Source organism: Balaenoptera physalus (genome assembly GCF_965194825.1).
Source record: "Balaenoptera physalus genome assembly, chromosome: 11".
Taxonomy (NCBI): domain Eukaryota; kingdom Metazoa; phylum Chordata; class Mammalia; order Artiodactyla; family Balaenopteridae; genus Balaenoptera; species Balaenoptera physalus.
In genome coordinates, this window is record NC_138896.1 from 61,769,744 (window position 1) to 61,782,044 (window position 12,301).

Genomic DNA, 12,301 nt, shown 5'->3' on the forward strand with positions numbered 1-12,301 from the left:
AGCGGCTTCAGTCCACTTTGCAGCTAGAAGGATGTGCGCCTGCGCACTAAAAATCGCTGTCCACTCTTCCTATTGGCTCATGTCTGGGGCTGAGGAATACGAAATCTCCAGCCAATAGGAACGGAGGTGTCGGAGCCGCAGGTTGGTGTCCCCAGCTGGGGTGATCTGGCGCAGAGTGGAGGAGGCGCTTGGGGCTCGCTCCTGCTCCTCCCCTCTCCTTGCGGCCTCCCGGAGGTCGGCCCAGCTCCTGTGGCATCCCGTGAAATGTGGATGACGCCCAAGAGGAGCAAAATGGAAATCGACGAGTCTCGGGGGTTCCGGGCCGAGTGGACCCAGCGGTACCTAGTGGTGGAGCCTCCGGAGGGCGAGGGCGCCCTGTGCCTGGTGTGTCGCCGCCTGGTCGTAGCCACCGGCGAACCCGACGTCAGGCACCACTACGAGGCCGAGCACGACTATTACGAGCGGTATGTGGCGGAGGGCGAGCGCGCGGCCCTGGTGGAGCGTCTGCGTCAGGGCGACTTGCCCGAGGCCGCCCCGCTCACTCCGGAGGAGAGAGCTGCTCGTGCAGGTCTCGGGCTCGCCCGCCTCTTGGCCTTGAAGGGTTGCGGCTGGGGCGAGGGGGACTTTGTACACCGGTGCATGGAGGTGATGCTGAGAGATGTGCTGCCCGATCACGTAAGCGTTCTGAATGGCATTGATTTATCTCCGGAGGTCACGCGGCAGAGGGTCCTGGACATTAACCAAAATCTACGCAGTCAGCTTTTTAACCGAGCCAAGGACTTTAAAGCCTATTCCCTTGCCTTGGACGACCAGGCTTTTGTGGCCTATGAGAACTACCTCCTGGTCTTTGTCCGCGGCGTAGGCCACGATTTGGAGGTGCAAGAAGAGCTTCTGACCATAATCAACCTGACTCATCACTTCAGTGTTGGTGCCCTCATGGCGGCAATCCTTGAGGCCCTGCAGACGGCAGGGCTTAGCCTGCAGCGGATGGTTGGACTGACCACGACCCACACTCTGAGGATGATTGGTGAGAACTCAGGACTGGTGTCATACATGAGAGAAAAGGCTGTAAGCCCCAACTGTTGGAATGTGATCCATTATTCAGGATTTCTTCACTTGGAACTGTTGAGCTCCTACGATGTAGATGTTAATCAAATCGTAAATGCCATATCTGAATGGATAGTTTTGATTAAGACCAGAGGCGTTAGGCGGCCGGAATTTCAGGCTTTACTAACTGAATCTGAATCAGAGCACGGTGAAAGGGTTAATGGACGCTGTCTGAACAATTGGCTTAGAAAAGGAAAGACTTTAAAACTAATATTTTCCTTAAGAAAAGAGATAAAAACATTCTTGGTTTCGATAGGGGCAACAACGGTCCATTTCACAGACAAGGAATGGCTTTGTGACTTTGGCTTCTTGGTGGATATTATGGACCACCTTCGAGAACTCAGCGAACTATTGAGAGTGAGTAAAGTCTTTGCTGCTGCTGCCTTTGACCATATTTGTGCCTTTGAAGTGAAGTTGAATTTACTTCAGAGACATATCGAGGAAAAAAATCTAACACACTTTGCCACCTTGAGCCAAGTTGTTGATGAGCTTAAAGGGCATCTTCAAGAAGACGAAAAAATACTCGATCCTGATAGGTATCGAGTGGTGATCTGTCGCCTACAAAAAGAGTTTGAGAGACATTTCAAGGACCTCAAGTTCATTAAAAAGGACTTAGAGCTTTTTGCAAATCCATTTAGCTTTAAACCTGAATATGCACCTATTTCAGTAAGGGTGGAGCTAACAAAACTTCAGGCAAATACTAACCTTTGGAACGAATACAGAACCAAAGACTTAGGGCAGTTCTATGCTGGATTGTCTGCTGAATCTTACCCGATTATCAAAGGGGTTGCCTGTAAGGTGGCATCCTTGTTTGATAGTAGCAAAATCTGTGAAAAGGCTTTTTCATATTTGACTCGAAACCAACACACTTTGAGCCAGCCATTGACAGACGAACACCTCCATGCCCTGTTTCGGATTGCCACCACTGAAATAGAGCCGCTTTGGGATGATCTTGTGAGAGGAAGAAATGAATCAAATCCATAAACTTTTGTAGTACAACATTGAAACACTCAGCAAGAATCCAATTCTAAAAGCAAACATCTGTTTGATTTTCAAGTTTACTAATTTGGATTGTGGGAAAGCACCACATTATTCATCCAAATTAATCACAATTCAGATTCTTCAGACATATTTTTTTTTCCATCGCAAGAGGCAGCATGGGACTGAAACATGCAGACCTTTTTTTAAAACTTAATTTGATGGCAAAGTCATTATCTTTTGCTTTTATGATATAACTGTTTTTAAAGACATTTAGTACTAATAATGTGAGTTGAATTAGAAGTCTGTTTTTAAGGTGTTTCGAAGAAACTTTAGCTCTTATTTTAACAAAGTGTTAAAATTCTGATGCATATAGTCGGAAATTATCAACTGCTTAAATATATGTTTGAGCCAGTTTGCAGAAACTCACATAGCAAGTGCAGAATTCTCTGAAAAGGAGGAACGTACATACAGTGGAGGTATTTTGTCGAACTATCAGAATGTTTGAGACTATTTTTTTTAGACATATTTCTGAGTCAAAGTAAATATTGACATATTTCCTCCTTCTCACCTCCCTCCCACCCGCCCTAGCGATAATGATATTACTAATACAGAAAATAAGCACGTAAAATTTTAGTCAGAGGAGCAAGAATTTTTTTTTAATTGCTAGTTTAGGAGGCTTCCTGCAGTCTGGAGATCAGACTAACCAATTTTTGGAGGTTTCCCCTGAATTTTTCACAATTGGGTGCTGTTTTATGAGCTTGCCTACTAAAGGACTACGGTAAGTATAGACTCTTAGGGGTTGCCCACTAGTAATTCTTTTTTCTACTCTAGACAGTTTGGCCCTGTCAAAAAAGGATGAGGAAAAAAAGATGTTTGCATCCCAGGATCAGGAGGTGTGAGATATTTTAGCTAATTTGTCCTATCTGCATGAGTGTTGCAGCTTTATAAAGAAATCCTGCTTAAAGGAAACCCTTAAAAAAAAAAAAAAAAAAAAGGAAACCCTTTATTTTAAAGTGATATAATATCAAATGTTGTTTGTTGCTGGAAATGGATTTATTATAAATTTGACACTATCCCACACATTGTGTATTTAAGACAGTGCACAAGTGGAAATATTTAACTCTCAAGAAGCAGCTTTATTTACAGATTGTAGCACTTCGTATTTCTAAGTGAGACATCTGCTTTGTGCTAAAACAGTAATTTTCAAACTTATGTTAACCATGAAAAGGAAATCTTACAGTAAAGCCAAATATGTGAAATGATTTAAGAAGAGGACCGAACTTAGAGATCCTCTCAAGTACAATTTGAAAACTTGTGTTCAAGTCCTGTCTTAACTATTGTAATGAATTTTTGTGTGGCCACTAATTCAGCAAATTCAAGGAACCAGAATACAAACAAGAATTTAGAAGGAACTGAAGCCTGAGCTATCAAAATAGATGCCATAAAGAGCCCAAGAACCAAAATTCTGCCAGTGGTTCTCAACCAGAGACAGTATGCCCTCTTTCCAGAGGATGTTGGGAGACATAAAGGGGACTGTTTTAATTGTCACAGTTATTGAGGGAAGTTCTGCTGGCATGTAAGCGTGAACGACACCCCATACCCCACAGTGCATAGGACAGCACAGCACAATAAAGACTTACTCCTCCCAAAGTGCCAGTAGACCCCCTGTGTAGATCCTCTTATATTTCGAGGGACAGGGCAAATTACCGGTAGAAGCAGAATTAGAAGGGCAGGTTGGGAAAACTGATAATACTTGATAGGGGAAACTAATTCCAACATTCCAAGTTGGCTGGTAAGATGCAATCAAGGCCTTGCTAGGTTCTGGTAGCTCACAATAGCATTTATAAATCAGTAATTGGTATTGAACCAGATTAAAGGGCTCTGTTCTATTATACATAATTGGTTTAGGGCAGAAAAGAATGTGTAATGTATTACTAAGATACGTAGCAAGAAGGGTCAAGTTAAGATTTGGGTTAACAGGAAGTAAACTTAAATATCTGGAAAAACAACATAGTGAAAAACCAAACAACAACAACAAAAATCTACCGGTAATTTCCCAATAATTTGGAGTATTGTCTTTCGTGGCAGGTGCTTTATTGAAAGGATAATTGGAAGACCTGAAAGCTGCTTCTGCTTTCTAACCCCAGTTCCTTAAATATTGAACTCTTGTACATTTTGTGAAGTTCCACTATATATTTTGCTTAAGGTAATAATAAGATTAGTTATATAGTCAGTGAATGTGGGGGAGGCATAAGCTAAGAATTTTAAATTCACCCTGAACAATAGAGAATTACCATAAACTAGTCTTTGTAAAAAAGAAAAACAAAGTGTGTATTTTACTGTTTTCTGTACTAAGTAATTCTGTAGCTGCATGGCAGTCTTTAAAAATTTCTTTTTATGAAATAGTTGTTACTAGTCCTGTTGTATCAGTGAATATAGTTAAAATAAGTACTATTTTTTAAAAAACTCTATGTCCCCATATCTCCCATTCCTACTAGTTTTCTTAAAAGATTTGTCTGTGTTTCCACTCTCCCATATTGCTGCTGAGACTGCTCTACCAAGTTTACTAAGTCCTTGTCAATATTCCTACCCTCTTTACACCACTGGCCACCCTTCATTAAATACTTGTTTAGTTTGGCTTCAGGGAGATATCATCTCCAAGTATGCTTTCTCAGTCTTCTTTGCACGCACCTCTTTCCCTTAAACATCTGTGTCCTTGGGATTTTTAAATTTGGTTTTAAGCTGTCTTATTCTACATCATCTCCGTAGCTGATCTCTTTTTTCTTTCATGGCTTCACTTACCAACTTTACGCAAATGACTCCCAAATTCATATCTCCTTTCTAGACCTTTCCTGATTCCTATATCTAATTGCTAACTTAAGTCCACTTTGCTGTCTCATAGGTACCACAACATGTCCTTGACCTTGCCCCCCAGACCTGCTCCTCCTTTCCTGGTCCCTCTCTCAGTAAATGGCACCACCACTGCCAACCATTCAGTTTCCCTGACCCAAGCCCCAAACCCAGTTAGCCATGACTTTTCCCTCTTCATCCATCACATCCACTCACACACACCTTTCCGTTAAGTCTGTTGCCTAAACTTTTCTTGATTCTACAATGCTACTATCCTGATCAAGGCCATCAACCTACCTAAGTTATAGCACTGGCCTTCTCAGGCTCCATTTCTCTGGCTGTGAGCCCTTTCACACTGCAGCCAGATTGTTCCAAAAGACGTATCTGTCATATCACTCCTCTGCTTTCACCACTGCTCTTGGGATAAGGCTGTTCAAGTTTCAGTTTATATGCCACTTCCTCTAGGAAGCCTTCATCAATACCCTCTAGACTAGGTGCCCCTACTGTGCACTCCCTAAATACCCTGTTCTTCCCCAGCCATATACTTAGCACACTTTGTTGTTCCTTCTTATTGATCAGTGCTAGACTGTAAGCTTCACAAGGGCTGGGAACATATATATGCCTGCGCACTGCTATATCTAGTGCTTAGCACAATGCCTGACATTTCAATAAATGTTTGGATGAATAAATACTTGTATAGTGCTTTACGATCTTTGCAGCCCTTTCATAGTCTCCTTTGACCTTCACAGTGGTCCTGCCATACCTGCTTGCTGGGTAATTGTTATCCACATATTACAAATAAAGAAATGAAACTAAGTTCTTTGTGACTAGGGAATTGTATTCCTAGAATTTAGTTCAGTGCTTGGTGTGTGGTTCAAATATTTACTATGTGAATGTTGTTGAGGAAAACCACTTAGATTGCAGTTTGCCTTAGTAAACGTAAGTAGTAAAGCTGAGTATACTCACATAAATCCGCCATGTAATATTGTCTTTACCTCCTTGATGTAGAAGTCTTAATTTTTTTTTTTTTTAATTTCTAAAGGGAGGCTTGCAAAGGAACCTGGATGAGAAAGATTGGACAACTATTTAGTGGACTAAAACAATACCTCAGTAATTAAAAAGTTGCATTCAGTATTGGAAAAAGATAATGCTGCTTAAGAGTTAATATCCATTTTCCTTCTGTAAGCATCAACCCTAGGAGAAAATGGCATCTTATTTATTTGCTCTTTTCCTTTACAGATAATTTCTGGCTCTTCTGGGATTTTAAAGTAAGTAAATTTAACAAAATGTTAGAAGAATGACTCAGTCAGCCCTTCTGGTCACTAGATATTCAGTTCACTTGCTTTCCTACCTGCAGAATGTCCTCATCACCTCCCCAAGGAAGGTAACCCGAAAGTGACATCTGGTCAATGTGTACTTAGATTTGCTATGTTTCTTTGCTTTCTTGTTCACATGCCTCTCTGAACTTACTTTCTGGGTAACTTGGGCTTTCAGGCTTTGTGGGAGAGCCATACCCTTAGTCTCTTTTTCCCTGAGCCATTTTTTTCCAGTTTAAGGGATTAACCAGTGTTACACTCTTCGTTGGACTTTTAATCTGAGGCCCATTAATTAATTCAGAGGTTTTAACAGTAGGTGTGATAGTCATCCAGTGATTTGATCCTTGCTGCAAAAGTGGGTTTTAGTCAACCTTTGGCGTATAGGATTTCTCGCTTTTATCTCTTTGTAATTGAGAAGTAGCCTCTTCCTACCCAGTAAGTACTTGAGTTTGTGAGCTCTCTTTATTCCCTTGCTTTTTTGCTTGCAAACTGATGAATTCTTTTCTGAGTTCATCTCTTTCCTGTCTATTTTGTCAAAAGGGGCCAACAGCAACCATAACATATTTTGTTTTCTTGTCTTTTTTTTTTTTTTTTCTTGAGTAAAGGATAGATTCTCTGCCTTCCAGATTCTCTCGGGACAGTTTCATCACTCCATTAACATGCATCGCCCCTGCATAAGTTATTTCTTCCATCTTCCACTAGCAATTCTTGAATGCCTGCCAACTAAGCCAATGTTCAGTACGCTAGGTTTTTCGAAAACAGAACCAGTTTCTGTATCAGATTGGGCTAGGTTGCTGTGCGGTAACAACCCCAAAATCCCAGCTTTTCTCTTGTAGCTTGGCTAGGGGCTTTGCTCTAAGTCAGGGATTGAAGAACTATGGCCATGGGCGAAATCTGTCCTGCTGCCTGTTTCTGTAAATAAAGTTTTATTGGAAAATACCCTTGCCCGTTTGTTTATGTATTGTCTGGCTGCCTTTGCTCTACAGTGTCAGAGTCGCGTAGTTGTGGAAGAAACTACAAAGTCTAAAATATTTACTGTGTGACCCTGTACAGAAAATGTTCACTGATCCTGCTCCAAGTGGTCCTCATTCTAGGACTCAGGCTGACCAAGCAGTTGTCATGTATGGTGTGGCTACTCATTTTGGGAAATGAAAAAGTCTGACAAATCACTTACAGGCCAGCCCTTAAAGCACTTTCACTGGCCAGAGGAAATCACATGGCCACACCAAAGTTCAAGGAGGAGTGTAATCCTTCCTCGTGCCTTGGAAGAGAACCCGAAATATTTGGAAGACAATACTACCGACTACACGTATAGTTATATCTCCCTATTTGTAAAATTTCTTTGAAAATATTTTTTCTTTTTAATTGAGGTGAAACTACATTCAGTAAAATGCAAATATTTAATGTACACCTCAGTGGATTTTTATATACACCCTTGAACCCATCACCCAAATCAAGATACTGAACATTTCTAGTACCCCAGTGCCCTATGCCCCCCCACACACACACACAAATAACCGCTATTCTGACCTTTATCACCGTGGATTACCTTTGTCTGTTTTAAAGCTTCATGTAAATGTAATAATTATATGTACTCTTTTGTTCAACATTGTGTCTGTGAGCCATCCATGTTGCGTGTAGCAGCAATTCGTTTTTTACTTCTGTGTAGTATACCATTGTATGACTTATACCACAATTTACGAATCCATTCTACTGTTGATGGAAATTTTGGTTGTTTCCAGTTTGTGGTCATTATGAATAAAGTTGCTATGAACATTCATTTTTGTGTCTGTCTTTCAGTGAACGTGAGTACCCATTTTTCTTGGTATTCTCCTTGGTATATACCCTGCTTCCACACTTCCCTCATAATTATTCGCACAGCAACTAAACTGATCCTTATTTTAAAATATAAATCAGCATGCCAGTCCTCTGTTCAGAATCCTCCAGTGGCTTACTATCACAATTAGAATAAGATCCAAGGTCTATCATGGTCTGCAAGATCTGTACCCACACACACCCTTTTTCTTCCTACCCCATCTTACATCATATCCTTTATCCCTTCCCTTCCCCCAGCTTGCTCTGCTGTGTACTAGACATTGCTGGTAAATTGGGGATTGAAGATGAATGGTTTGAGCCCGTCGTTAAAGTGGTTGTAGTCTACATAGATAATTTTAACAAGCCATGACACTGGTTTATGTTAAGTCAATTACTACTTCTGTAGGGAATAAGAGGCAAATACGCCCTATGATTAAAATAATTAGTATAACATAATTTACAGTAATATTTAACTCCTGGAAGGGATTTAGAGAAGTAAGATTAAAATGTAAAACCCCGTTGATAAATTCAAGAAATGTGTAAGGTCTCGCATTTTAGTTCCACTGATTATGAATTAGAGTTCACCAACTTGGTTTACATTATTACAATTTACTATTACATGTTCACTTCCGTGAGGGGTAGGTGGGGGCTGAGAGGGGTGAACAGGGGTGAGAAGGCATTGGAATAAATAAGTGCTGATATTAAGCACAGTCCAAAATAGCAGTCATAACAAAGGCCTCCTTAAATTATTGGTACATTATTGGTTATTATAAAATAACTGAAAGAATTCGACTTAAGCACTTACCACATTTTTTATAACTTTACTGATGTATCGATACAATGAAGTAACAATAAACTGCACCTATTTAAAGTATAAAATTTGATTTGTTTTGACATAAATGCATGAAACTCACCACAATCAAAACATTTCCTCACCCGCAAAAGTTTGCCATTTGGTTTTGACTAATGGGAAGGAAATTTTACTTCAATTTAAGGGGGAGGATGTCTCTCAGAACCACCACTGTCAACTTCCCTCCATTTGCCAGCCAGCCTTGTACACCTCCGTGGCTCTCCATCACTACCCGACTCCAGGGCCACTGACCAACTAACCCAGTCTCATATGCCAGTTCCACATTTCCGGGCAGGAACTTGTGGCAGTCCAGTCTTTGATGTCTTCCCTGAGGCCAGAGTGATGGTTGTGAAGGGAAGGGTCCCATAATGTATTTGATAGGGATTTCTGGTTGTGAGAACCAACAAGCACTAGCTTAAAGGGAAAGAAGGGAATGCTTAGAGAAATACAGAAGTATTTTACAGAAGGCATGTGGGGGAATTGAATTCAGTGGTCATTCAGCAATTATTTAATGAAGGCCCGCTAGAGCCAGGCACTGGTCTGGACACTGGGGATTCAGATTTTGAAGCCAAATAAATTTCCTACCCTCATGGATCTTGTGTGTTCCCTCTGCACGTCTGCTACCTTCTCTTCTCTGAACACCAGCCTCCACTGCTCATATATATTTTTTTAATGGGAGAACATTGTTACGACTGGAAAGATATTTTTCTTGAAAGGGATCCATAACATACAGCTCCAGGCCCCCAGTCCTGCGGTTGGGGTGGGTTGAAGAGGAAGACTCTACAGAAGAGTTTGGGCTGGGCAGACACACCAAAAGTTGTCTATCACATCTCTGGTGGTTAAGCAACCATTGATATTCAAAACCATTCCGATGGATTTATTGTCCCCTGTTATCAGAGTTCTCATTGATCCTTCTGAGTCAGAATTTATAGAACTGAATGTTAAAGAATCCATAGAAAGCTCATTTATCCCAACTCCTTTACAGGTAAAGAAATTGGGTCCCAGATTGGGGCCTAAGGTTATTCTGAATTACACAGCAGAACCGGTTCCCCCTCAAGGGATAACACATAACAATATCTTTGAGCTGTTTAGCAGATACAGAAACGCCCACCAGGTGGGAGAAGTTAAGGACAGTATGCCACCCACAAGCATGTAGACCCCAGGCCAGTTGGAACCAGAAGGTTGATGATGCTGACTCCCACTTACCTCACCACCAACCAATCAGAAGAATGTCCACAAGCTGATCATCCCCTCTTTGAACCATTACTATAAAACTTCTCACTACCCCTCTAGGTTGGGACACAGAGTTTTGAGGACATTAGCCCTCTGTGGCCCCCTTTGCCTGGCAAAGCAATAAAGCTATTCTTTTCTACTTCACCCAAAACTCTGTCTCTGAGATTTAATTCAGTGTCGGGGGCCAGAGGCCGAATTCAGCTTCATTCTGAAACAGTTTAAATACTGTACATATTACTGGTTTCCTGAGGGCTTGGGTGGGGCGCAGGGCACAGCCTTTAAAAGAATGACAGAGCCATTGAGGATACAATAAAACTGGTTAAAACCAACTAGGTCCAAGATGGTCGAAAATTCAACTTCCAGTAGACCTTGAGCCTCATTATGCGCTCATTGTAGCATATTAGCATATGCTAAATAACACACCCACAGGCACCATGACAGTTCCGAGCCTCCCATAAAAGGCTCAGAAGTGGATGGTGGCCCAATTCCTGGAAATCCCTGCCCCTTCCCCAAGCTAGTTGGAATAATTCTCCCACTCATTAGCCTATGAAATTACCCAGCCCCTAAAAACAAACTATCCCATATTTTGGGGCCGCTCTCACCTTCTGAGACGACCTACACTCTATGGAGTATCTCTCTCAATAAACCTGCTTTCACTTTACTACGCAAAGCCCCACTTGGTGGCCCGTCCCAGGAACTCACCTGAGACCTGGGTCATGACCATCCTCTCGCACCCCATTTTCCTGCAACCTCTTTACAAAGGATTTTTTAAAAAATAGACACTTTATTATATACACAGGTGATAAAATCCCAGAGTCACCGTTAGGCACATAAATATAGACCCTGCTAAATATTTAATATTATCAAGCTTGTACAACTTGAGCATGGTTTTGAGGCCAGCAACCTCAATGTCTATCTAAATGGGGGTCTGATCTTGCTAAGATGTACTATCACTTTTTTTTTTATTGGAGTATAATTGCTTTACAATGTTGGGTTAGTTTCTGCTGTAAAACAAAGTGAATCAGCTCTATGTATACATACATCCCCTCCCTCTTAAGCCTCCCTCCCACCCCCCCATCCTACCCCTCTAGGTCATCACAGAGCACCGAGCTGAGTTCCCTGTGTTATACAGCAACTTCCCACTAACTATTTTACACTGGTAGTGTATATATGTCAGTGCTACTCTCTCAGTTTGTCGCACCCTCCCTTTCCCCGTCCCCCGTGTCCACAAGTCAGTTCTCTACGTCTGCGTCTCTTTTCGTGCCCTGCAAATAGGTTCATCAGTATCATTTTTCTAGATTCCATATATATGTATTAATATACAATAGTTGTTTTTCTCTTTCTGACTTCACTCTGTATGACAGACTCTAGGTTCATCCACATCACTACAAATGACCCTACTTCGTTCCTTGTATGGCTGAGTAATATTCCATTGTATATATGTACCACATCTTATCTATTCATCTGTCAGTGGACATTTAAGTTGCTTCCAAGTCCTGGCTATTGTAAATAGTGCTGCAATGAACATTGGGGTACATGTATCTTTTTGAATTATGTTTTTCTCAGGGTATATGCCCAGTAGTGGGATTGCTGGGTCATATGGTAGTTCTATTTTTAGTTTTTTAAGGAACCTCCATACTATTCTCCAAAGGGGATGTATCAATTTACATTCCCACCAACAGTGCAAGAGGGTCCCCTTTTCTCCACACCCTCTCCAGCATTTATTGTTTGTAGATTTTTCTTATTATTTATTTTATTTATTTATTATTTTTTGGCTGCATTGGGTCTTTGCTGCTGCACGTGGGCTTTCTCTAGTTGTGGCAAGTGGGGGCTGCTCTTCGTTGCGGTGCGCGGGATTCTCATTGCGGTGGCTTCTCTTGTTGCAGAGCATGGACTCTTAGTGTGCAGTCTTCAGTAGTTGTGGCTCACAGACTCAGTAGTTGTGGCTCGTGGGCTCTAGAGTGCAAGCTCAGTAGTTGTGGCACACGGGCTTAATTGCTCTGCGGCGTGTGGGATCTTCCCGGACCAGGGCTTGAACCCGTGTCCCCTGCATTGGCAGGTGGATTCTTAACTACTGCGCCACCAGGGAAGTCCCATTTGTAGATTTTTTGATGATGGCCATTCTGACTGGTGTGAGGTGATACCTCAT

General features: G+C 41.7%; 1 protein-coding gene across 6 annotated transcripts; it reads left to right on the top strand.

Moving 5' to 3' along the window:
* The first annotated feature begins 133 nt into the window (after positions 1-133).
* Positions 134-8,032, top strand: EPM2AIP1 (EPM2A interacting protein 1). Of its 6 annotated transcripts, none has more exons than XM_082412876.1 (3): positions 134-2,866; positions 5,981-6,206; positions 6,860-8,032. In XM_082412876.1, exon 1 carries the CDS (start codon positions 265-267, stop codon positions 2,089-2,091), a length of 1,827 nt encoding a protein of 608 aa, XP_082269002.1. In that variant the 5' UTR covers positions 134-264; the 3' UTR covers positions 2,092-2,866; positions 5,981-6,206; positions 6,860-8,032. The 6 variants fall into 6 exon arrangements, with proteins under 6 accessions (XP_082269002.1, XP_082269003.1, XP_082269004.1 ...); XM_082412877.1 differs by having other exon boundaries at positions 6,178-6,206; XM_082412878.1 differs by having other exon boundaries at positions 134-2,372; positions 6,178-6,206.
* The last annotated feature ends 4,269 nt before the right edge of the window (positions 8,033-12,301 follow it).